The 26,243-nt window shown below is 40.1% G+C and overlaps 1 protein-coding gene across 25 annotated transcripts in view; it reads left to right on the forward strand.

Moving 5' to 3' along the window:
* prdm16 (PR domain containing 16) overlaps nt 1-25,920 on the forward strand; it is a 168,435-nt gene extending 142,515 nt beyond the window's left edge. For 3 of the 25 annotated variants that reach the window (XM_023956496.2, XM_078949489.1, XM_078949490.1), the window contains exons 4-17: nt 4,100-4,240; nt 8,325-8,427; nt 11,821-12,022; nt 12,149-12,296; nt 12,492-12,645; nt 13,447-15,085; nt 15,209-15,296; nt 17,140-17,312; nt 17,414-17,491; nt 17,753-17,922; nt 18,317-18,488; nt 21,153-21,410; nt 21,830-22,010; nt 22,907-25,564. In XM_023956496.2, the coding sequence (XP_023812264.1) occupies nt 4,100-4,240; nt 8,325-8,427; nt 11,821-12,022; nt 12,149-12,296; nt 12,492-12,645; nt 13,447-15,085; nt 15,209-15,296; nt 17,140-17,312; nt 17,414-17,491; nt 17,753-17,922; nt 18,317-18,488; nt 21,153-21,410; nt 21,830-22,010; nt 22,907-23,041 (3,642 nt within the window). In that variant the 3' untranslated portion in view covers nt 23,042-25,564. Of the gene's footprint in view, nt 1-4,099; nt 4,241-6,900; nt 7,313-8,324; nt 8,428-11,820; nt 12,023-12,148; nt 12,315-12,491; nt 12,646-13,413; nt 15,086-15,208; nt 15,297-17,139; nt 17,313-17,413; nt 17,492-17,752; nt 17,923-18,316; nt 18,489-21,152; nt 21,411-21,829; nt 22,011-22,906 lie in introns of those variants that run through there. The other 22 variants (XM_023956489.2, XM_023956490.2, XM_023956493.2 and 19 more) reach the window with 16 other exon arrangements.
* The last annotated feature ends 323 nt before the right edge of the window (nt 25,921-26,243 follow it).

The raw sequence follows: 26,243 nt of genomic DNA on the forward strand, positions 1-26,243 counted from the left end.
GTCTGAAAAGAGCCAGGAAAGTCTCACTTCCAGTTCTGCTTCCAGGCTTTCACGCCACGCTGCCCCCTAGCCTCTTTAATGAAAAGTGCAAATCAAATTGAGTCCCTCCTCCTTAGATTCTGTTTAACTTCTTTTTTTTATTTTTAAATAATCTATCTATTGTGTAAAGCATTTGAGACTCTTTCAGTGTAGAATGATTATGTTTCTTTCACTTCTAAATTAATATTTTAGTTTTTCAACTCCCCCAAACTGTGTATGTGTACTAAAACAATCACGTTTTTTTCTTTCTAAATATAAAATACTATTGCTGTTTTTTTTTTTGTTTTATTTTGCATCTGATAAATTTCCTTCATTCCAAAATGTTCCATTGATTTCTGTTTGAAACAGCTTTAGGTTTTGCATTCTGCATCGTCTGAAGTTGTTTCCTTTTAAACGACAAACCTGTTTTGCCCTCTACCACACATGTATACAAATGAATGCAAACTAGGGTGTGTTCACACATTGAAAAATGGAGCCATGCAACAAAGCACCATGATCACACCTTATAAAAATATTCCCTCTGAGACACACAATAACCTGGCAGTTATGTTGCACACGCTGCAAGTCTGCTTCTATCTGTCTCCATCTCGCATCAAAATCACTATTACCCCGCGCTCCAAACTGCCATTTCCATTTTCTGCCTTGTGTCGAACAAAAAATAATATGTACCTTGTCACTAACGTCTACCCATATAAGCACCTTTCCTTTACTAATTCAGTCCAGTGCACCTCGCATGCCCGTCAGATGTAACTGACGAAGGAGAGTGCATGCCGAGATCTCCATTAAAGGTTCCTAGCTGTCAAAGGTTCCCTTTTGTGTTGTGAGGAGCGATATAAGTATCGTGCTCTTATCAGGGCTTCCTGTGGAGTTTGCTCTGCATCCTGTCCACTTAGAGCCGCTCCTCTTTCTATTGTGTCTGTCTGTATCTGTGTGTACGCATGTGCACACTTGCCTCTATGTCGGGATTGAGTCATTTTTGTTATTGTTTAATTGTGTTCTGAAACTGATTTTTTTTTCATTTACATCAACTTTTCTTTTCTTTTTTTGGACTGTTTTAGCTAACCCTTTGATGTTGTGAAAGTAAACTCTGTTCTAACATGCTGATCCAAAGAAAAAGGTGCTACGAGACAGTGTAAGCAGGTAAAGACAGTCCAGACAGGCTTCAGGGATAAAGCCTGTTTTGACAGCCACGGCTGTTTTATCCAGTTGTGTGAAGTTTTAAGAACACGGTTATAGGTTTCCTGATGTACCGCTATACTTTTCTGACTTCAACATTGGATCCTTTTGGAGTTGTTACATTTGCTTTTGTTTGGGTGAAGCCCTTCCACAGTGGATGATTTTTCAGCCAAGTTCTCCTCATCGGATTGAGGAAAGTAAAGTGAATGAAAAAACAAAGGTAAATAAACAAACAATCAGCCTCAAGCTCTTTCTGGTTCTCCTTCTCTGTTGGCCCTTATTCGAAGCCTTATAAATCAGGCTTTCACACTGAGACAGGGTGTTAGCAGGCCTCCCAGACAACACACACACACACACATGTTCACACACACAACCCACCCAGGTCTGCTGCTCATTAAATCCATGGCCAGATCAACAGGTGTGTGCTAAAAAGAAAGTATGAGGTGGCGAGCAGAATAAAAAGGAGTAATGAGAAGATTGCTGTGTTTAATGAAGGCATTCATGGGTGTCTTGGTCTTGGTTAAAAGCGGGAATAATGGCAGTTTTTTTCTTGAAGCACAACTTATGTGTTCAACATACTGTGTTATCTTCAGAAGATATTAGCCTGAAGGAGAAGGTGTAAATCTGCACGTGAATTAAAGCTCTACATGGTTAGTTTTTCAATACTTCTTTAAAGGGGTTTAATGATTCATTTTAATAGTCGATGGTTCACTGACCTAAAATCGATCCAGGAAATCTTTAGCCAAAAATTCAACCAGTGTGACTCAGAGATAAATACCTGGTTCTGAACAGTTCAGGTGAAGTTTTACAGATTTCTTTGTACTTGTTCCAAGATAATCAAATGTAAATGAAATATGTGTAAACAAACAAGGAGGCAATATTTAACCCATTTACATTTTGACTGTAACTTTTCATGTTATAGTAAAATAAACCTACCGTGCCTCCATCAAAACAATATTTTCCAATATTTATTGTAATTGATTTTCTTCAGTTTGAAATCGATTTATAATATTGGTTGTTTCGATTAACAACTTGCCTTAGACAGATGGATCTGGTTGGATTGTAAGAATCTAAATTGATTCATCCATTAAGCCGATTAATCATTACATCCCTTGTTCTTTATGCAAATAAAACAAGAGCATGGCATGTTTTTGTCTTGTAAAATGGAAGCCGAATGCAGGGCTGTTTCCTTTTTGGAAAACACTAAAACTAACTAGCATGAACTAAATCATCTCACTTGCCCCAGTCCCCTTAATGTGCTGTAAAATCATAAGGCTTTCATTTTAAGTTTGTAAGTTAGGTTTGAAATATTGCTTTGTGTTTAGTTCAAATGTTTTGTCCAAAGCACCAACACGGATTGTTGCATGAAACTGAAGACGGTTAGTGAAGTGAGCAAACTCGCAGCTTAAGTCAAAAGCAATGTAACATGAATTAAAGTCCCACTCCGATCATCTTAGAACTATTTTAGAAAAATTCCCTGTGGTCTTTTAAGTATGATTATGCTGTTTTTGGTCAAGTGATTGTAGCTTCTACATCCCTGCTTCAAGCTTTTTCCAATTGCATTTTTTTAAATCTACTCTTTATTTAAATAACGAAATACTCAAAAATGCATTTTTAAGCTTAATTCTCTTTATATATGTCTTCAGTCATGAGAAAACCGCACAAGAACATGACAAAAACACAGAAAACGTGATTCACATTGGAGAGTTTTTTTTTTTTTTCTTTTTACCTAAATTGACTCAAACAAGCAGCGTTTCCACACCTTCATCCAGACCCTTCACATATTTGCTCACCAAACTTGGCACCTGCATCCATGAAAATGCACCTTCTGCACAAGCTTACTCATGAACATTGCCATTCACACATTGGGAATCAGAGGAAGGAAAAAAAAGCATGAACATGTCTTTAGAAAAGCAGCCAGTTAGAGAAGTTCATGAACTTTGCACATCTAAAAATGTCAGACGGCTTGTTGGTTCTTCTCTGTCGCACCTCAGTTTCCTTCAACACACATTTGACTGTGATTAGAAGTGCAGAGAGGTCAGCACTGAACTCAGGCCAGGCTGATTGGTTGTTGTAATTAGAGGAGTTGCTCTGTCTCAGGCCAGTTCTCCAGGGAGGACTCACGCAGGCTCTCAGTATCACATGCGGCACAGGGGCGAAATCGGAGCCCACACTGGTAGAGACAGCTAACTTGGGGTTTTGAGCCGCCTCCAGATTCCCCGCCACCTCCATCTCAGACAAATTCCCTCAAAGGGTTATATATTTAGGAAGATTTTTTGGAAAATAAACCTACAAAAAGTTCTTTAGTAAGATGCTCCTTTACATTTCTCCCACTCACTGAAAATTTGTTGTAATTCATAGTATATGATTAGAACAAGGTCCCATTCATCTCCTAGGAAAAACATAAGGCTTTGTTGCTACCTTCTGGTTTCCTCTTCACTTTTCACTTCACAATAACCCCTTTTTCTCCTTCTCTGCTCCTCCTCTTCCTCCTTATGCCACCACCTTCATCCTCCTTCATTTTCTGTGAAAGCGGGAAACGTGAAACCCACTCTTTTAGACTCAGGGGACTGGAGGGGTTACAAAGGGTGATCAATATGTGCCAGAGAAAGTCTTCAGACAAGTGAAAGAAGCCAGTTTGTCTTCTCCCTCCTCCTTTCCTTTTCCTGTTGCCAGGATTGACAAGGTTAGGTGGCCCTAACACCCACTGACATGTTGGGTCTGTGTTTTAAGAAGTTAACCGACAGCAAACTTCCTGCACAGCCTTCTAAATGAGATACTGAACAATTTAGTTCAATGAAGGTTGATATTGTCAAACATTTTAATATTTCAGGAGTTTTTTGGTTTGTTCTTTTAAAATATCTAACCTGTTGATGTCCATCAGGTTGTGGACGACATGGGCAACATCAAGTTTGAACTGGACACGGGGCTGGACACCACCGCCAACAGCTGGCTCAAATACGTCCGGTCTGCCCCATCGTTTGAGGAGCAGAACCTTGTTGCCAGCCATCTCACAGGAGACCAGGTGAGAGCCCCGGTGGCAGCGATCTGCACGAGTCTCTCATGAAAAACACAGCGCCGGGATATTATTACTTGGCAAAAATGTGGGGGATCTGCAGATACATCTCCTCATGCTCGTTTAAAACACACCACAGGAGTGATGAAGAGCAGACGCCATTGTAAATGTTTACAAAAATCCTGCACTTGACAGCTGTGGCCAAATGGTTTCAGTAGCTTGGCTATTGAGAAATAATAGATTATCATTGATCCCACAACAACCATGATGCACAGAGGGATCTTTTTCTTGGATTTTTTTTTTGTCCATTGCTTCCTCTTCTGGTTGTATTTTAGGACACTTGCCGAATGCATCTTACATCTTAATCCTCCCCATCCATATAGATATATTTGAGTTAAACTTGCAATGATAAAAAGCAACAAAAAAAAGGGCTGATTGTCAAAAATGCACAGTCCAAATGTTGAAAACATATCAAAAGATCAGTATAAAATGAATTCGGAACACAGCTTATTGTGCAAACAGTGTAAAATTAACCAAAAATATTCCCTCAATTACGTGTTTTCAAATCCTCGTCGCTCCATTCTTACTTGTTTTCTAATCCCTGCATACATGGCTCATTTTGCTCCCTGTTTTTAGTCTCTGGCTGCCCGTTCCTCACCGACTTCCCTCTGTCATCGTGTCTTGATCTGCCACCTGTCACTTTGTCACACCAAAAGGACAGGCCATTGCGTCCATAAAAGCCTCACACATTAAGCCTGACCATTCAAGAGAAAGGGGCTCGGACAAAGTAAGAGAAGAGGCACAAGGGGCCTCCGAGATTGACAAGCACCAATTGGCTGGCAACGCCAACCCACCTAATCCTTTTAAGATTTTCACATCAGTGCCCCCTGCCACTGCCACACAATGTCAGAGAAAGAGTCAGGGCACCAGAGACCTGCGGAGAATTATCGCACCTAGAAAAAGGCCTCATACATCATCGGTTTTGATGTTTTTTTGGTTGTTTTTTTTGCATTTGTTTGTACTTAGCAAAAGTCTTTCCTTTTTGTGTGCCTGAGCAGTTGCTCACCATAGTGGCTCACAGGTATGACTCCATCATTTATTTACAAGCATTTCACAATCACACCCATGTACACAACCACTCAACACTGAAATTTATAATTTAACAGACCGTGCAGTTAGTTTTCTCCTTCTCTCCTTTTTAAGTATCAGCATGCACAATGCATGAGCCCATGCAAATACATGCTCACCAAGCAAATTCACATGTTGTTCAGTTATTTTTATTGTTTGTCATTAATGATGTAAAATGAACAAGTGCATGCACAGTTATGCATAATTTAGATATTTTACTGCAACGGTGTGCCTCTTTTTATTTGCAAAATTTGCAGTTTCTTTGAAAGTGTTGTTGCTTTCTTTATGTTGTTGAGGTGGGTGCAAAAAAAATCATTTAGTCACTTCAAAATAAAGAAAAAACTAACATAGATATTTCTAGCAAGTTTCATCAATTCCCGAAGTTTATGCTGAGTTACATATTCAGGCTGCCTAAAAGTGTATTTACAGGTTTACATTTATACATGTGAACGAGCTGAAAGCACCAAACAGTTGTCCAAAACTTGTGTGTAAGCGAGTCTGTTTAGGGCCAAGCTGCATGTAGTGATTTAAAGGTGTTGGGCGGGAGCTTAATGGGGGTTTAAAGAGAAGATGAACCTTGTCCACCTTCTTGTCAACCCTTCATCTTTTGTGTTTCGGCTTGGAGTCCTTTATAACGCTGTTTGATCTGCCCTTCTACCCCGGAAGGATCCATCAATTCATACAGACGACTATTTCTGTGTGTGTGTGTGTGTGTGTGTGTGTGTGTGTGTGTGTGAGGCCACAATAGCGGATTATTACAGGCCCTACGGCTGGCAGTGATTGATGAGGCATCTGTCTCCTAAACACTGGACAGACATAGGAAGAGGTCAAGGCAGGTCTGAGTGTGTAGGCCTTACTGTAGCACTCACACACACATGCACACGCTCGTGCAAAAACACACACAAATAATGCACAACTTTAAATTTTGCAGACAAAGGACAAAAAGTTTGACAAAAAAAGTATAAAAACGGCTTTATTATTTACCAACTAACCATATCTGTTACATTTTGAAATATATATATAAATATATATATATATATATCCCTTTTATATTATACGAGTGCATTTTTTACGAATTTAGTACAAAACTAGAAAATCCTCTCATGTATATTTATTTCCTGTTTAACTTGTAAAAATGTATAAGCAATTAAAATATCTTTTAGCAGACAAAATTGATTCCTTTTCATTTTAAAAAATCGAATTACTAATTAACAAAAATGGCCTTCACTCCAATTTAATCGAACGTTATTTGAATTATTTAAAAAATACTCCTTAATTTACTGCAAATACTCCTAAAATAGCTCTTGTAAAAAGGCCTGCTGGCGTGTTGCGTTGATTTGCGTGTGCGTGCGTGTGAGAATGGGAACTAGTTGTGCGTGATAAATTGACTACCAAAGTGAATGCAAGTCCGCCGGACTGCTTGCTCCATTATTTACATCAATAATAGATGTATCAGGCGGCAAAAGCGGCAACTGGGATCGGGGATGCGGGGAGGGGTCTCCGCCGCAGATCCCTCAATCCTTTGGCTGGAGATAAGACGAGGAGGAGTGGCCGACGGGTAACCGAGGGAGCACCAAGGGGCAACAGGGAATCACTAATGAGAGAGAGGGGGAGTCGTGAGAGGAGAGAAAGAGAGGAGAAGAGGAAGGCTCATCATCCTCATCAAAGACGCGCTCACTGACTAGATTAGAGAGGCGGCCCGGCAGAGGAGCGCACAGCCTCATCGGGCAGCAGGGAAGCACCGGCGGCCGTCCTCAGGCTCTCCGTCCGGCGGGCAGACGCGCGACCCCGACTCCCCGGGCCTGACCGCTGCTCCGCTCCCGCACTCTCCAGGGCTGACTTACTATGGGTTGTGTCGCCAACTCCTCCGGGACTGACGTGCTTCTGCAGCTGGAGGCTCTCCGCAGCGCCGCGCAACTTTCGCAGCTCCTGCATCTGACGGAGAGGAGAAAGGTCAGGTCGGAAACGGATCGTAAGGCTGCGCCAGAGGTCGCGTATGTGTCGCCTAATTGTAACAATAATAATAATAATAATAATAATAATAATAATAATAATAATAATAATAATAATAATAATAATAATAATAATTGATGGATTCGCCCACAGTCTCTCTCAAGTTTCGCATAGTAAGTCTTTAAAGTTTGTTTCAGCAGTCGCTGAGCGTTGGTCTGCGTGCACGCGCGTCTGTTCTCTCTTGTCTTTTTGCGGGCACAGTTGGTTCAGAGCGTCCTCTTTTGGCAACTAATCGCAACTGCAGCTTGTCTCTGCAAGCTGCAGTTGCGAAAAACGGAACGTATTAAAATAAATCGTTTCAGTTTCAGTCAAGAAACTTCATATTAATAATAATAATTTTAAAAATCAGTAAAATTATTTTTTATTTGCATAAAATCTGCATGTAGTTTTTACATTTTATTTCAAAATTGTGGAAAGAAAGATGCTGAGGCCTTGACTTTAAATAGTTACTAATTATGAAAACCTTTTTTTTTTCCTTTTTCCTTTTAAAAATAAATATTTTCAACTAATCCTTATTTGATTTAACATTTTTTAAGGTAAAAAGCAGGAAACGTATCTGTGCTGCAGCAGCGGAAAAAATAAAGGGATGATTTAATTTTCTTTTTTGTCTTCATATCTGAAAAACAATGCCTGAACAATACAGAAATATTTCTCTTGGATTTAATGTTTCTCTAAAATTGTTCGTTTTTATTATTAAAAATAAAAAGAAATTTATAAAGAAAAGAAAACAGTTTGTTTGTTTTTATTTTCTTTCTATATTCTTTTTTTTTCTTTATCCTTTGTGAACATGGCAGCAGCAGCACCCCCCCCCCCCCCCACACACACACACACACACACACGTTGTGTTTCCTGTTTTTATCCCGGAATGATCGATTAAAGCGTCTTTCGTAAATATTTTTTATTAAACTTTAACATGAAAATGAGGCGCGTCTTACTTGTTTTCTCTCCTCAGATTTATTATAAAGCCGTCCGGGACATTGAAGCAGGGGAGGAGCTTTTGGTGTATATGAAGGACGGCATTTTCCCGGAGGGCTCCATGGCACCCAACCTACAAGGTAAGATTAATGCGCGTCGTTAGCGCACATTTTAAACAAACTCCAACCTGCATCCTGTGCTGCCTTTGCGGTCAACGCTTTTCCTTAAGGGACACAAAAAAGAACCACTTTCCCTTTAATATTCTTTTCTATGTGTTTCCACAAACAAAGTTTGAACAGATCTGGTCGATTCCTTTAAAAAAAAAAGAATTATATACCGCAGGAAAGTGTGGCTGAAGGCCGCGCGTAATGTAAAAGTTGAGTCACTATTACAAATGAGCAGAAAAAGCGGCTCCAGATAGTTGCAACACTTACATATACCTAAAATTGGAAGTGATTATTTATGCATTCATTACTTAATCCCCTTTTTTGGCTAGAAAAGTATAGATTGAACAAAACAAAAAATTTAACAGACACATTATTAAGGGTGAAAAGGACAAAAAAAAATCTTAGAGCACAACAGTTATTTTCTTGAAGATCCACCTATATATCATAAATATTTACAAACATGAAATTTAGAATAAATGGTTTAAAGCCTTTGCAAATACTAGAGAATAAAGAGGAGCATCCATATTTATCAAACAATATTTATCCATGTCTAATGACTTTTTTCCTGCATGGGTAATCGCCCAGTCGTCCACAATTTTGTCATACATCTGACTGTCCAATATGCCATCAGAAAGTCTAACTTTGACAGTTATTTGCTGGATCTAAGCTTTTCTTTCAAACCCCACTGGAGCAGAAAAGGGGCTGTAGTTGCGCTGGGTTTCTCTAACCATCTTGAACTTGTTGTGGTGGAGGGCTGCTGTCATGTAACATTGTTTGGTTGTGTTTCTGGGGTAAAAGATGAAAAGGAACAAAGTTAGGGACAATGTGGGTCATTGCTGCATGGTCCACATGTTAGCTTTGCATGTCAAATGTGAGAACAGGAGCTCAGAGTAAGAACAATTATCATCTCAGAGCAGATTGGCGTTCTCTATTAGCGTGTCAAAGATGGATTTATGTTTGCGTGAAATGTAATGTGAGGGAGGCTGATAACATGGATTTATGTGTTTCTGTGTTTTTGGTTTTGTGTCAGGAGATAAAGAGCGAGCAGGGGAATAGATTACAAGAGGGTCATTGTTCTGTGATGGTAGGATGTAAGAATGAAAGCGAACAAAAACAGGAAAACAGGAGGACACAAACTTTAGGGGTGGTGTTCTTTTCTTTGTGCACTGGTCTGATAGAGTCAACAAAGCAGCTGAGCGGGAGCTCCACTCTGCAGCCCTGCTCTCTGTGTCTGACTTATCGGAGAAGGAATTTGAAGTAGAGGACTTGAGGAGTCCCCTGAGACCTCACCCATGCTCCCAGATTAGCTGCTAAACTGCACATAATTGTGTAGTTCGTCTCCCAGAGAGCTATTAGTCTCCACTTTATTACCCCCACTCACCCCACCCACACAGACAGACTAACTGAAAAAACACAGGCGAGCTGATGTGCACAAGCAAGTGCCTTTGTTGATGTGCATTGTGTGGACTTTGAGGCCTCTCCTTTCATTCCTTGGCAGTCGTGTTCCTGTTACAAGACGGGTTGTTAGACACATTTTGCGTGCGTAGAACATTTTTACACAGTCAGATTCTTCAAAAATCTATTTTGGATCCCTTTTTTTGTAGATATTTCCACTCTATAAAGGTTCGGACTACTCTGATGTTATCGCTTCAAAGCCAATTAAAGCTCACTCCCTTATAAATAAACATACATCTGCCCTTCATGAGATGGATTCACACTGCTGTCAAGGAAAGCGATTTAGTTTAATTTTTGAGCGAGGTGTAATGGTCCATCGACGGGACAGGCGTTCATGCGTCTCCTCAAGGTTACATACATTGATGTTGCTACACTAATGCCCATTTAATGTTTCCAAGAAGTTCCAGCTGAATAAATGGTCACGTGCTCTAGAAAACAGGTGAGCTGTGCACTTCAAGTCATTTTAGATAAACTCATTAGGTGAAACTGGAAGTGATTGATGGGTGTGTGTGGCATGTAGGAGGGCCCAGGGGGTGGCGGCTCAGCTGCCTGGGTCGTGGCAGAAAGGGTATGACAGGTTGGCGCTAGGAAATCACGCTGCGGTCGGCGCCACTATGCCCTTGCTTACCTTTCTGAGTCGCTTTGGAAAATGTTCGAAAACAAACACACACACACAGGCCTCTGCCTGCACACACAAACATGCCATTGGGCTTTCCCCTGATCTGTTGAACTTGGCGCCTAACTCAGGAACTTGCTATTGAAAAAGCTCCTCCTAAGTTTTATGTATTTGACCTTGTTGGTGAGAAGTATTGTAAAGGTTATCATCATGGAAGTGAAAGACCAGGCCCTATTGTTTCCCCTGTGTGCTATTACACTTCCAGTCTCAGGCAAACACTGCTTTAACAAGTAATTAACTGAGTTAATGAAAGCCACATTTCACTCTTAATTGATTTCCATTTTATGTAGATGTCAATTGTAGAATTGTTACTTTAACCATTAGTAAAACTGGTCTGCTTTGTTGTAACTAAAACACAAAAACAGAAATTGATTTCTTGTTGAGTAACAACAACAATCTTTTAAAGTTTTATGCAAATGAATACACGCCTGCATCTTTGAGAACATGTAGCCTACAGGAGTTAGCAAACCGTTGCTGCAAATCAATGGTTTCCTTTTTTCTGCTTAAAGAAGATGGTATTGTATTGACTCTAAAATTAGTTACTGAGACCTTAGAGTGTTACATTTTAAGGTGATTAATTTGTGAAATTTGATTTTTTTATGACTAGATGTACAGTTATTTTTGATGTTTTAATATGCAAAGATCCACTTCAATAAAATAGTGTTTTTGGTGTTTTTAACATGTTCTTGTTGCATACAGAAAGAAAATTAAGCTTAAGATTTATACTGTGTTTCTGAGTATTTCTATATTCAAATCATTGTGAACCTGGAGCAGACGAAAAAAACACAGTTGGAAAATATTAGCGGTGACATAAGTGCTACAATTGGCAGGCTAAAGGCTCCCTCCTTTGTTCCGTTCTGATGTATCCACTTGTAGACGACTAGATCCATGTACATCTTCATTTTCCTTTTCTGAGCTGGCATTTGGATCAAAACTCTGTGGCTGCATAGCTGCAAGGTAATGAGAGAGATTTTAAACAAAGAAATAATGGGAAGCCAGGGCCAATAGTCCCGCCCACAACTCTGAGGCAAATTTCTGATAAACTCCTGCCGCTCTGCTAAAACTATGTCCTAGAAAGCAACACAGGTTTAAAAAAAAAAACAGCATTATGATAATTAAAAGACACTTTGAAAATAAATTCAAATCAAAAGATGATCGGAGTGGAAAAAGGAATAGGATAACTCAAGCTTCAGCTGATGCTGAAGAAATCTGTGTGTTTGTGTGTGTCATTGCAGATGAGCAAATGTACCGCTGTGAAGACTGTGATGAGCTCTTCTCCTCAACACTTGAGCTGCGGCGGCATCAGAAGTACTCGTGCTCCAGTGCAGGCTCCATCTTTGATGCACTGAGAGACGACTTCAAGCAGGAACGCGAGGACAGCGACGAGCCTGTCCACGAGTGCAAAGACTGTGAGAAGATCTTCCCAAACGAGTACAGGTAAGCACAATGCTCCAATCGAAAACAATACAACTTATTTAGCACAGCAAGTCTACTTATTTATTGTTATTTTCAAATATGATGCCATAAAACTTGTGAAATTCACTTTTGTTTGGTTTTGTTAAGTTTGGGGCAACACATGATCGTCCACACAGAAGAGAGGGAGTACAAGTGCGACCAATGTCCAAAAGCCTTCAACTGGAAATCCAACCTCATTCGGCACCAAATGTCACATGACAGTGGCAAGCGCTTTGAGTGTGAAAACTGTGATAAGGTACAGCACACCCAGCACGTAAGTTGTGCACAGGACACGCAGGCTTTATCTGCTCTGGCTTTTAGCTTTCATTCATACTGGTTTTTCTACTTAGATTTAGTAATTCTGTAACACAAGCTCACATTCTAATGCATTTCTGCTTTTTGCTGTAATTGTTCAATCTTTTATCGTATTGTTATCATTGTTACATTTCAGGTTTTCACAGATCCCAGCAACCTCCAGCGCCATATCCGCTCCCAGCATGTGGGGGCCCGCGCTCACACATGTCCAGAATGTGGCAAAACTTTTGCCACCTCATCAGGCCTGAAGCAGCATAAGCACATCCACAGCAGTGTAAAACCCTTTATCTGTAAGTAAGGCCAATGGAAATAATTTCCCAAGACGATGCCTTTAGCTTGTTCATCTGTCTCTGGTTCTCTGTGCATCTCTAAAGCAGTGTTTTTCAACCAGTGTGCCATGAGAGTTAGACAGGTGTGTCGCACGAGAAATGATTAATATTTACTGATCTATAAACATTTACCATCACCAAAATATTGGCTCTGTGTTCATCATCAAAAGTCCAAGTTTCACACTGAGTAGTTTGCCAACAGCTTTGTGGAGCTCTTTAAAATAAATTCCCCAGATCTCTCAACATATTCCTTGTCTTTCATAAGAAGGGCAAGAAAAACTTCTATCATATTTTCATGAAAATAAAGGCGCTGCTTGTTAATAATAAAAGCATATCTAGAACATATTGAGTTGATTTTTAACTTAAGAAAAGGACATACAATTCATTTTACAACAACAAAATCTTTATACTTTACTCTTAACCCTTAATAAGCTCAGGTAATTTTTACGTTTAATTTAATAAGCTGATTAAACTTTTCCCAGACCCACATATGTCATTTTGTTTTCTTAAAAAAAAAAAAAATTGTGTAGGGTTTTTATTTTTTTGAAAATGGTTTAAAATAAAGGTTTAAAGGAAACATTTTATTAAAGTTATTGGTTGTAATAGCCAAATAACTGTTTAATAACAATAGCTTTTCGCCATCAGTAGGTTCTTTTTTGTCAGATTGTATTGCGTTGCTGTTGATTTTGTACACAAAGCTAGAGACAGTGTTAAAATGGGTTTAACCAGGCCCTGATGGGCTGCGTGTTTTTGCTCCCCCAGGTGAGGTGTGCCACAAATCCTACACGCAGTTCTCCAACCTCTGCCGCCACAAGCGTATGCACGCTGATTGCCGTACCCAGATCAAGTGTAAAGACTGTGGGCAATTGTTTAGCACTACCTCCTCTCTCAACAAGCACCGGCGCTTTTGTGAGGGCAAAAACCATTATGGTTCTCCGGCAGGGATGTTTAACCCCGGCATTCCCATGAGCTCTAGCCCCATCATGGCTAAAACCAAGTCCCATCATCCCCACCTTACAGGTTTGAACCAGTCAAGTTTAGGCTTTACCGACTACTTTCCATCAAGACCTCATCCTCATAGTGGCTTGCCCTTCTCCCCGGGACCCCATGGCTTCCCATCACTCCCACATGGCTTTCCAGGTATCTTCCCCCCATCACTGTATCCACGGCCAACTTTATTACCTGCAAGTCCATTAATAAAGAGTCCGCTGGGCGCCAGCAGTCAAGAGGTGAAACTTCCTCGAAGTCCCATAGGTGCCCCTCCTCTACCACTTGTCAGTTCCACAAACAGCAATGGAGTCAGCAGTTTGGGGCTGGAAGACAAGGACAAGGAAATCAAACTTGAATTATCTTCTAGTGGAGAGGTAAAGCCTAAATCCAAGATTACAGACATTTCTGATGGCAGTGACCTTGAAGATGTTAATACCACAAGTGGGACAGATTTGGACACCACCACGGGTACTGCTTCAGGTGATGGTTCTGACCTGGAGAGTGAAGGAGAAAGTGAACGTGAACGAAGTGGTAAAAGGAGAAAGCCATCTGGCACAGCGTCAAGTCAAGACACAAACCAGTTCGAGGACACAAACAACGTATTAACGTCAAACATGTCTGGTTCAGGGAACCTGTCCATTGATCGCCCTTTTCTTGGATCCGGATCATCTCAGCACTCCTTTTTCCCTCCACCGGATGAGCAAGCCATCCCTCCCACCTCCACAAATACCAATGCAGCCACAACTGATTCCATCAAAGCCATTGCCTCTATTGCTGAAAAATATTTTGGCCCTGGTTTGATCGGACTTCATCAAGAGAAGAAGATGGGTCCATTGCCCTACCATTCCATGTTTCCCTTCCAGTTTTTGCCAAACTTTCACAACTCTCTTTATCCCTTCAGCACTGATCGCAATGCTCTTAATCCAAGTATGTTCTTTAAGCCTGAGCCCAAATCACCTCGTGAACTGCTACACAAAACTATTTCAGGTCCCCCTGCGGCCCCTGCTTCTACTGCGGAGTCACCATTTGACCTCACCACAAAAACCAAGGAGGCCAAGTTGATTCCTCCAACCCCAGCAAATCCCTCCAACCCCAACAGCAGCACTGGAAGCAGTAGTGGACCTGTATCAATATCCAACAGTGAAGAACAGCCGCTGGACCTCAGTATTGGCAGCAGAAACCGCAGCAGTCATAACGGTTTGCATGCTGAGCTGCAAAGTCGAAAGAATCACATGTATGGACCTGGAAAAAGCGTTTTTAATAAGGAAGAAACTCCATCTGGTTTTCCACACCCTCTTTCACAGTCGTTACATCAATCCTCTTTAACACAGCATCAGCAGTCACAGCCGCATCAACCACCCCCCCTGCACTATGCCAAGCCCTCAGCTTTCTTCATGGACCCTATCTACAGGTATTTCAGCCCCGACTAGACCAGAACATATCTGTCACTTGACTAAAATCAATAGCTTAAAGCTTGAGTTTTCAGACATGCTTTGACTTTGGTACGTAACCCTCTGCCTTGTTGTCGGTCCAGCAGGGTGGAGAAGAGGAAGCTACTTGACCCAGTCGGAGCTGTGAAGGAGAAATTCTTGAGACCCTCGCCACCTCTCTTCCATCCACAGGTAAACATTCAAAAATGAGGAAGGAATGTGGTGTGATCCTTTGAGTTTGTATATGCTGTGGAAAAAAAATACAAAAAGGAAACGCCAACAGTGGACACAAACATTGCACATAGACAGATTATTCCCACATGGTTTTGACTATTATTTTCTAACTTTGTATTATGTGAAAATACCTCTCTCCTGCCTCCCACGCTGCTCCGGCCTCAATTGATAGGACCTTCTGTGCTGTGATTTTATTCTCTCAAGGGTTTTGCATGATTTCTTCCTTTGTTTACTAAATGGCGCCTGTGTACCTCGTCAGTTTTACCTTTTTTCAGAAGACACGGTCTCTTATCACAGGCTCTTTGATAATCAGCGACATTGTTTGACTTCACCCAGACTTTCCCCACCACTACATATCTTGATTGGACAGAATGATAGTATTAATAACAGACAGAGAGGGAGTATCAATGTTCTGAAATGAAACAAACTACCTCTCCGGGCTACACTAATCTTCGCCGTGGCATTGTTTTATTCACTTGAAGCCCGCAGGCCAGCTAATAAGTCAACCCCCCCAATTTTTTGTCCAACTTTTTTTCTCTGTGGCTTGCTGGCTGGCTGGCTGGATGGCTAGATAATAGTACCGTGTCCATCAAGGACATCCTGTGTTTGTGTCCAGGAGAATGGGGGGCTCTTGTTGGGGAAACGCTTTAATCTAACATGAAAATCTGTGTCCTCTATCAACTAAAATTTTTGCAAAGCTCCAATAGGCAATATGTAAATAAGCAGGACGATATAAGTTCATGTGAACCATGTGTGAAAATATAGTTTTCTAATATAAAATGCCTGCATAGGCCTGAGCACACATAACCTATGTCTGATATGCTCACATGCTAAAATCAAAATTTAAGAGATTACCATGATTCCTCTTTAGCATTATCACCGCCTACCTGATCCCTAACATTAAACATTTCAACATTCTTACACGTAAAGGTTACTTATCAGCTGTGATCCTCCCAGCGTTTGAAACACAATGCTACCTCTAATTTAGTCTCATGACGGAATCACCCTGCTCCCTCTGTAGCCATTCTCAGGCTGCTAATAAACATATCCAGACAGAGTGTCTGTCCCTGTGTCTCTACCGTCTCAAATTCACTAAAAGAAGGAAGGATGTAAGCCGTTTTTGGCAAATAAACTCCCACGTAGCTGGTGGGTTCACAGGCTTCTAGCGGAAGAGAAGTGGCTATCAGCTGGGAGTATCACAAACGTTATTGTATTGCTCCTATCTGGGCTCTTGAATGCTTCAATTAGCCCCCTGGTTGATCTGAAAGATCAGCTTTGGTTGAAGACGCTGAAGAACAATGCTCAGGTCAAAGCTAAAATTGGTTGAAGGGGGGCACAAAGGAACTATGTGTGATGGCACAGGTCAATCAGGTGAATGGCCTTTAGTACAAGCAACTTAGCTGACCTCACATAAACTACTATCACAAAGTTTCTGCCCTATATCCTTTCACACTTTTTATGATCTGATCTTGTTTGTTTTGCTGTTATATGTAAAATGCTACAGAAGTATTTCCAATCATTGATATATTTCATGTACAATACACTAGGATTGACATGCAAAAGGAATTTACATCCAACATCCATTTTCTAAACCCACTCAATCCCTTTTGGGGTCACTGGAGCCTATCCCATCAACTGTCACTCAAAGGCAGAGTTCACCTTGGACACTTTGCCAGTCCATCACTGGGCCACACATAGACAGACAACAACCAACATGGCAAACATTTTAATAAATAAAAAAGTACATTTTAAGAGTGCCATTGATTTTCGTTTTTGATTATTTTCCTTTTGATTTCCCTAGATGTCAGCCATGGAAAATATGACAGAGAAACTCGAAAGCTTTGGGGCTTTAAAACTGGACGCTCCGCCCAATTCACTGCAACATTCAGCTCATCCACTCTTCAACTTCCGCTCTCCACCTCCCTCCCTCTCAGACGCCATCCTTCGCAAAGGCAAGGAACGTTACGCCTGCAGGTGAGTGGTTAAAGTGTGCTTCTCCAGCTTCCATCACATTTACTGTCACAATGAAATCCTATCTTTATTCAAATGCATGGCACATCTGTTTTCACATCCAGGTACTGTGGAAAAATCTTCCCACGTTCAGCAAACCTTACCAGACACTTGCGGACACATACGGGAGAACAACCCTACAGGTTAAATATTTGTTTTTTAATAACAACTTACTGCTTTGACATGTTACTTATTAAGTTCTATCTATGTATTCTGAAAGTATTTTTGGCGTAAAGAATATTGTATTAATATAAAACGGCATTCCTACTATTTCGAAGAATAAAAAAGGATGTTTGCTGATCTGAGCTGGTGAACAACGAAACAACTCTGCTGTTTTTTGAAGGACATTCCTGCTCTGCTGCCTTTTCCACCTGCATTTACATCATTCTTTTCTGCTCTGGCAGGTGTAAATACTGTGACCGCTCATTCAGCATCTCATCCAATCTTCAACGGCACGTCCGCAATATCCACAACAAGGAGAAGCCCTTCAAATGTCACCTGTGCAACCGCTGCTTCGGTCAGCAAACCAACCTTGACCGCCATCTGAAGAAGCATGAGCATGAAAACATTCCTGGTAAGTCTGCAGCATCTAAGAACTGATTTCCGCTGACAACGGTCAGCAAACAAGGACTTCTTAAGCTACTGCATAGAAAAATAAAAAGAGTTACTGAATTAACTTAGTCCATACAAGTTGATTACTTTGAATAATTGATTTCTAAAGTGACTATGCACAGATATTTCACAATATTTTTCTTAACTTTAGTTCAAATAAATGAAAACAAACAAAAACACATGATTTATGAACATTTTCTTGTCAAGTTTTGTGAGGATTTGTATCTTTTCTGTGTGTTTGAGTATGAGTTGATTCTGCAATAGTCATCATTATTTATTAAAAATCGTTTCCTTTTGAGCAGTCATAATAACGTTGTTCTCTGTATGTGTGTGTTTGGCTGCGCTTCTCCCAACAGTGAGCCAGCAGTCTGGGATACTTTCCAACCTGGGAACCACCATCTCTTCTCCAAACTCCGAGCCAGACAATCATGCACTTTTAGATGAGAAGGAAGACTCGTACTTCTCAGAAATCCGCAACTTCATTTCCAACAGTGAGATGAACCAGGCCTCCAGCTCCACGGATAAGAGGCAAGGCAAAAGCACGCTCCCCAAACTCACATTTGTGTCCAGAATTGATCGGCAACCTTAAGTCTTTTTTCTGGATCTGTTAGACTGACTATCTTATTGTGATTCCAGTCACAGCTTGAATGAACTATGTCAAGTGTATTTAAAAATCTTGAAAAGGAAACATCAAAAGCATACAAAAAACAAATAAAACGGAGACTTGAATTTACAAGGTTTGGAAAAGTTTTATAGAAGGTTTACTTTCTAAAACTTTGGATTTCCTTATATTTCTTATTAATTGATACATTCTGTTCCCCAGTGCTCTAAACATGCTGGGCAATAGTCCCCATCATAATAGTAGCTAAATGCTGTTAGAGGACATAACATAAAGCATATAAAACTAAAACAAAGGTGACCCTTTTTTTCCCCAAGTATGTCTTTTTTTGTTTGCTGGTTTGTTTTCCAACCTCTGCGTCCAGCTGTTTGACCATCATTACTGAGTCCAGGTTTCCTTCCACTCCAAAATACCTTCAGGGCAAAGCGGTATCAGTTGACAGAAAGCTCAGCTTTCCAACTGCTGGTCTTGCTTTGGGGTTCAGTACTGTTCTTCTATTTGTGGCAAGCTTTCGAAGTTTCAGGGACAAAAAAGAAGAAAAACAAACAGAGGGTGAAATGTTTTCCCTCCTTTGCCTGTGCTTTGCACTGTTTCTTCGACTCTATACTCTTTCTATCTCTCAAAGGGGAATATTTTTCCTGGTCTCCTCGCTTTCCGCCTGCATCTTCCTCCATCACCCCCTCCCCTCCTTTTGTCAACACACATTATGGTCAGCAGAGCCACTGGTAATTTAGGCCCATGGCCATATGGGATCAATACAGAGTGTCATCCACAACGAGCCCGCCTGACATTTTAATATCTGTAATTCAGATTTGTGTTATGCTTTCTGTCCTCCTTCCAGACTGCCTGATGTTTATTCTCCCTCTGAGTGAGTGAAGTCAAACACAAGTTCATGAATGACTATCTGTGATCACTTTAGAATCACAGTTTCCCCTCACCCAAATTCCCCCTCTCGTCATTGTGGTTGATCTAAAAGTAAAAGACTTTGGTGACTGTTATTTTGTCATACAAACTCTGGCTTGAGTCAAGGAGGGGGATCCAAACAGCAACATTTTAGTTAGGGTATGTTGAGTGCAGAGACTTTTGCAGCTCTGAAGCGTTTGACTTTCACTGTTGAATGAAAACACTTGAAGCTGGCTCCTTGTCTTGGACTGGGCTGCAATAGCTGCCCGTTTGGACCCAGGGGGGAGTTTAGTTGAGACGTTTATCTAGGAGATCCACTGATGATTGAGCTCTTCCCCTGGTCCCCCCACTACACCCATACCCCCAGCACACTAACACAAACACCCGACTGACGTGTTTAGGCTAAATGACAAAACCCAGGGCTCCCAATGTCAGAGCTACGCTTCTTTCCCAGTTTTCAGATTCAGAATTTGATTATGGTGATATTCAATCTAGATTCAAAGAGAACTTTCCCCCCTAAATTCCCTCTGCACACATTCCCCCACCCATTCTGTCTGACCCAATCCTGTCCCTGTGCACCCCTTCCCAGAGGTAATCCTGTCTGATTTGATAAATGTCCACAGTGTGGCAAAAAAAAGTGGAAGGAGTAAATTTGCCATCCCAGAGGAAATGATATCATGAGCCATGACATCGTGGTCTGGGGATGGTGGTAGTGGTTTTTGGGAGAAAGGGGGGGGGTTACAGGCTGGAAAATGTACAGATGGCAGGTCGTAATGGTGGTGCGCTGATAGCCTGTTTGCAGCTGAGAGCAGACATCTTCAGTGAGTCACACAAACGGCGTTTCAACATTTCATTTGTGAAGGACCGTGTCTGAGTGGACCTTCTCCTGCCATGCTGCATAATTAATCATCTGCAGGTCATCTGAAAAAGCCTTGTGGCGGACTGTCAACACCCTTGTTTGTGTGGACAGTGGAGTCGGACTGAGCATGCTGTCAGCAGATTATTTGGGTTTTTCTCTCGCAGTGATGAGTCATGCTTGTAGATGTTTAGAAAACCAAAAACAGACGCTCAGCTCCAAACTGAACATAAAGCGATACAAAACTACAACAAACCGACTTTGATAAATGTTTGAAAAATATATGTATTTGTGTCATTTAATGATAACCACTGATTGCAAACTATTGTATATTTATCTTTCATGCTCTCTATAATTAGCTAGATGGAGCACTCTGCTTTATATTTCTTGTGCAACATGAGTAAAAATGTAAGACTAATATTAACTTGGAAGACCCACTCCAGCATGTTTTTGGGCCGTTTTTCTCATGATGGAGGACGGGTGGGAGGCGGGCCACAAGCTCCCTGCTTCACTCTATTCTGATGTATCCACTTGAGGACAAATGGTTTCATTGCTCCTAAACAGCTCACCATTTTGGTTGCACCAGTAGTGTTATAGCTTGGGATTGTGATGGGCTGTGAGCTAGCGGGCTTACTCAACGCCAACAGACCCGCCTACGCAGGAGCAAAAACTGTCCCAGAAAGCGACACAGATTCTTTGACTTTGGCCAAAAACAGCATAATCATAATTAAAAGAGCACTGGGAATGCTTTCATAATAGAGTTACCTCAACTCATTTTGGTGTCAACATGTCCTCTCTAATCTGTCCTTTGCAGGTCAGACCAACCTGAAGAGGAGTGCCCACCCACCCACAGTCTGTCCAACTCCAAGCTGGGGCTCCGGGGGCTAGATGAAGAAGAAGAAGAGGTGGATGGTGATGACGAGGAGGAGGAAGAAGGCAGCCTGACAGAGAAGTCTCACGATGAGGCGCCAGAGTCTCCATCTCCTGTCACGACAGGAGTATATGAGGAGGACGATGAAGAGGACGACGGCGAGTCGGCTCCGTTAGCTATGAATTATGAACACACTCGCAGGTGTGTATCCTGTCAGTAAGACATGAAGAAGTTAGGCTTTGTGATGTAAAATATGCAGGAAGGAAGCAGAGCAAAATAGCAGTTTCTACCTATATTGATATTTTTTGTTAAATATTTTTGATCAAACTGATCAAGTACATCGAGTGATAAACAGAAGGACAGATCATCAGTTTGGCATTTCCCGTTACTGACTTCAAAAGCAGCTTCTTTTCTGTTTTTTCTATCTTAATTAATTTCTATCTGTCTGTCTAAACACTATTAATATTGTTACCCTTTTTTCTCTTCACTCATCTCCTAAACAACATTACATCTCCACAAATCTCACCTCCTTGTCTTGTTTCTATCCCTTCACAAACTCATCCTGTTGCTTCACTCATACAACCTCCCCTCCCGCCTTCCATCCATACCTTGGTGTGCAGGTGTGTGGAGGAGGAGGGCTCTCTCTTGGACCTGGAAAGTCTGCCCACCTTTCCCAAGAGTGTGGATGGTTTACGTAAAGCAGCCACTGAAGAGCAGCCCTTTGATGTTAAAGACATATTTAACACATCACTAGAATCTGAAGCATTGAAAGAGACACTGTACAGGCAGGCTAAAACCCAGGTATGTGACTGGAGTTTGAGTGCACATGAAAGGAAAGGGATATTTTGATGTGGAGCATAGAAAAAATGAGCACTGCAAAAACAGGCCTCTTTGAAAGAAGTCAGAAATTCTTACCCCATTGGCAAATGGAGTAAAAAAAAGGTCTTACTAAGATTTATTTTAAGAAAAATATTCTAGCCACCAAGACATATTTTCTCAAACTGAGATTATTTTCCTGTTAAAAAGGTTTCTTGGTGTGGTTATGTTTCCTGCAAGACAAGTTTTTTTTTTTTTTTTTTTTTTTTTTTACTTTTAAGATTTAGGTTTTGCAGTGCAAAGTGTAAATTTTGATTTCTGTGAATCTTACATTTCTGTGTTTGGGTTTTTGTTTTGTGCTATTAAAGTTCCACTAGAATCATCTTTTGATCTACTGAAATGTTAAAACCGTTCCCATAATTATGATTATGTTGTCTTATGCTGTCTGCATTCTCTACCCCTGCATGCTTGGGCTCTTTAGAGAAGCTTCAGATTCCAGCAACAACAACAACAAATGTTCCTTGGCATCTGGTCACAGAAAAGCATTTTTTTGGTGCTTTTGTGCCTGTGATTACACTGGACATATAAAACATTCCAGAACTCGATGAAGAAGTTATGTCCACTGTGGTTGGGTTTGCACAATATCGTCATTGTAAATAAGATTATAATAAATATGTTATTACAGCATCCAAGAATCAGAATGATAATAATTGAGCATATGGCACTAAAGAAATTCAGATGGGACTGAAATACGAAGAATCACACAAAATCTTGCTTTTTATACTTTTCACAATCACTGAATGAAATGAAAATTGATCAGAATTTTTAACACATTAACATCTGTGTAACTTTAATTAAAAATCCCCTGTTTTGTCTTGCAGGCTTATGCAATGATGCTGTCTCTCTCAGAGAACAACCCTTTGCACGCGCCCTCCCAGAGCTCTCTGGACGCTTGGCTGAGCATGGGGGGTGGACCGTCGGAGACGAGCAGCTTTCACCCACTCAATCACATCTAGGCAAACAGAGATGGACAGAAGGTGGGAGTAAGGCTGGGAGCAGCATTAGTTTCACGTTTGGATAGAAAAGACGAGTGCTGGGAAGTCATGGAGTTTGGAAAAGAACTGTCTCCTTTCAAGGCACACAAGATGATTTTGTGTGCTTGTGTGTGTTGGCTTGTTTGTGTGAGTCAGGGAGAGGGGTGAAAGACTGTTCTTAAGTTAGAGGATCCTGTTCGACTGACTCAAAGAAAGCACTGCTAAGCTCCTGTTGATGTGAAGGACACAAAGAATGCTTCTTCATGAGCATAGGAACTCTACAGTACTCTGGTCCTCCACAAGTGCACAAAGCTCACTGCAGCTCCACAGACATTCTGTGTAAGGCTCTTATAAAGACACGTAATGACGGAAATGTCTCTAAAGTGCGCACTCCAGCTGCAAGGATTGTAGCATTGGCACTGCATATCCACAGGGTGGCACTGCTGATCAGACAGAGTGAGCTTGTGGGATTTCCTCCATAAATCATGGGCAACTGATCCTGTTTGAAAATAAAAGAATCAACAAAAGCACCGTAATGTACATTCAGATCGATTTTCAATGATTTCAGAGTGATGTTAAAAATGAGCTACCTGGGCAACTAGTTGTTGTATAATTGGTTACTAAATTTGATCATTTTAAAAAGAATCTTAAAGAAACGAAAGAAAATCTTTCAATGTTAATAACATCATAATTTCTTAATTTTATTTCCTTTTTTTCCAACTACATACCACAGTATTGTTTCTTTTTAGGCACAACAGAGTTCAACTGTTAATATGATTACTTTAGAGAAGGACCAAAATTGTACGATATTGTCATATGATGTAAAAAAAATTAACATAGATGTTCATAACAAGAGTGGTATGTGCCAAATAACCCATAGAAAATGTTTTGTTCTCTGACAATCATTTCATTTCCAAGGGGTTTGCGTTTGCTGTCATAGTTCTTTTTTCTTTGTTGTTTTTGTCGTGTGCTTATATGTTTGATTTCAAAAGTGTGTATGTATTTATTTTTTTGGTCTTTGTGTCACAGCTGGAGGGATAAAAAATGAAGTAAAGCATTTTTATTCACCTTTTTTTGAAGGAATGGTTACCTATCAAAACACAGAGATTCAGAATTTCTCATTTTGATAGTTTAGTGTGCCAAAATGGAAGGATCCCATAAAATATAAGAAATTGTTTTTATTTATAGTGAAATGTACCTGTAGTTAGTCTTAGAATCCTATCTAGCATTGAAACATCCTGCTGGTTTTAGTATTTCTTGTCTTGTTTCACTTCAGTTGTTTTGGCGCTGGAGCAGACTTGCAAACAGTTTTATTTTGAATGTCAGCAAAAGGGCATTATTTTCACATTACTGATTTTAAACGTCTGCTCCTAAAAGGTCCATTTTCTCTTTGGCATGATATAATCAGATTTATTCTTGAATTTTTTGTCAGACAGTACAACGCCCAAACTCATGTATAAACTCAAGAGACTGATTTTATAAAAGAAAAAGAAAAAAAAGCCAAGTACTCATGACACACATGCAAACAAATCTTCATTCAAAAAACATTTTTTTTTTACTTAAAATCACTTTTTTTTTTAATTCTGTTTTATTTTTAAGATAGAATATTTCATGGTAAGCATGCTTTAGATAGCTGTGGGAAGTTGGTTGAAACATTTTGGATCACTGTTCCTTTAAATTGTCAGAATTAGGCCTGGAAAATAAAAAAAAATAAAAAATTAGCACTTAAACCAAACGGGTTGAAACCAGAAGTGAGCGCTTTGGTCCATTGGTGAAATTTAAGAACAACTTTCATATGAGGATGACTTTAACCAGGTAGTTGGGCACAACATGGAGAGAAAAGAACACAAGCACTGTAACTTTTCTTCACAACAGCAGGTGGCAGTGTGATGCCAGGACTGCTGCATCATCTCATTTTTCTAAAGACAAAAGTGTTTTTATAATTCTACTGAATGAAGTTCCATTCATAGTAAACACGTTGTTTTTTTTTTTTCAACTTGTGGTTGCAAAATGTAAAGACTTGGGTCACAAAGTTCTTAGGTTGATTATATGTCGTAAATCATGTCATGGACTACTGTAATAAGTATGCGCTGTGTAAAGAAGATGAACTGAAGGCATTGATGATCTCCACTTTCTGAAAGTATTCTGGCAGAAGTTCACAGAAATGTCTGTCAGCATAATAGAACACGACTGTTGTTTGCCCCCACTGTTACAGGAGAAAGGAAAAGACATGCATTGTTTCTTTTTAATCGTATAGTATTTTAAAGAATAAAAAACAATGGTGCATTTGTCTGAAGAAGAAAAAGAAAAAAGAAAAAAATGGGTTTAAATAGATGGTGCTTGTTTTGTTTAAATCTGAGTTGTATATCACCTCTGTTATGTTTATTGAAAACAAACAAAAAAAAGGTTATTGTGCATGACGTGTTTAGCAGTCATAATGATGTCCATTTGTGAAACGTGTATCAAATTTAAACTTTAGGAGAAAAAAAGTCAAAAAAAATAAAATAAATAAATCGGTAGATGCACTTATTGTACATGTGGTTAGGTTAGTAGGTTTGACTTCAAGTTCTGACTGCCTCACAGATGTTTGGGGAGAATATGAAAGACCAGGAAAAGACTTACAGAAGAATACATCATGAAAAACAGTAAAGGACTGTAGAATAATATTGAACAGTTCTCAAATTGCAGTTCTTCTGATGCTTGTGATTATCGCAGATGTACTTTAGAAAAAAATTCATTGAGAAGATATGACTCTGATGTTAATTCTGTAGAATAGCAATGTATACCAAATGTAATCTTTCCAATGCTATGAAGAATTTATACATGAAATTGATATGCAATAAAACCTGTGTGCTTTTTAAGTTTTGCAGCTTCTTTAATTCCGCCCAATCCTCTTTTAGGACAAAAGTTCCCTCGATTATTTTAACAAAGCCATGAAAAGACTAAAGGCAATCTATCGGTAAATGTTAGTCTAAGGTATAAACTATTTCTGCCCTTTTGGTCCAAAAGATCTTGTAGTCTTGAGAAATGAAAAATGTTTTTTGAAAACGTGGCCATTTTTATTTTAAGTCCAACGTGAAACTACGTCAATAAACACAAAATTGGGTTTCCAGCTTATAAAACCCCCAAAACAGATTTTTTTTTTAAATGGAATGGTGTGGAGAAATCTGCCCAACTTTTGTAG

Source organism: Oryzias latipes, chromosome 7 (assembly GCF_053564925.1).
Source record: "Oryzias latipes strain Hd-rR chromosome 7, Olatipes_Hd-rR_3.1".
Taxonomy (NCBI): Eukaryota; Metazoa; Chordata; class Actinopteri; order Beloniformes; family Adrianichthyidae; genus Oryzias; species Oryzias latipes.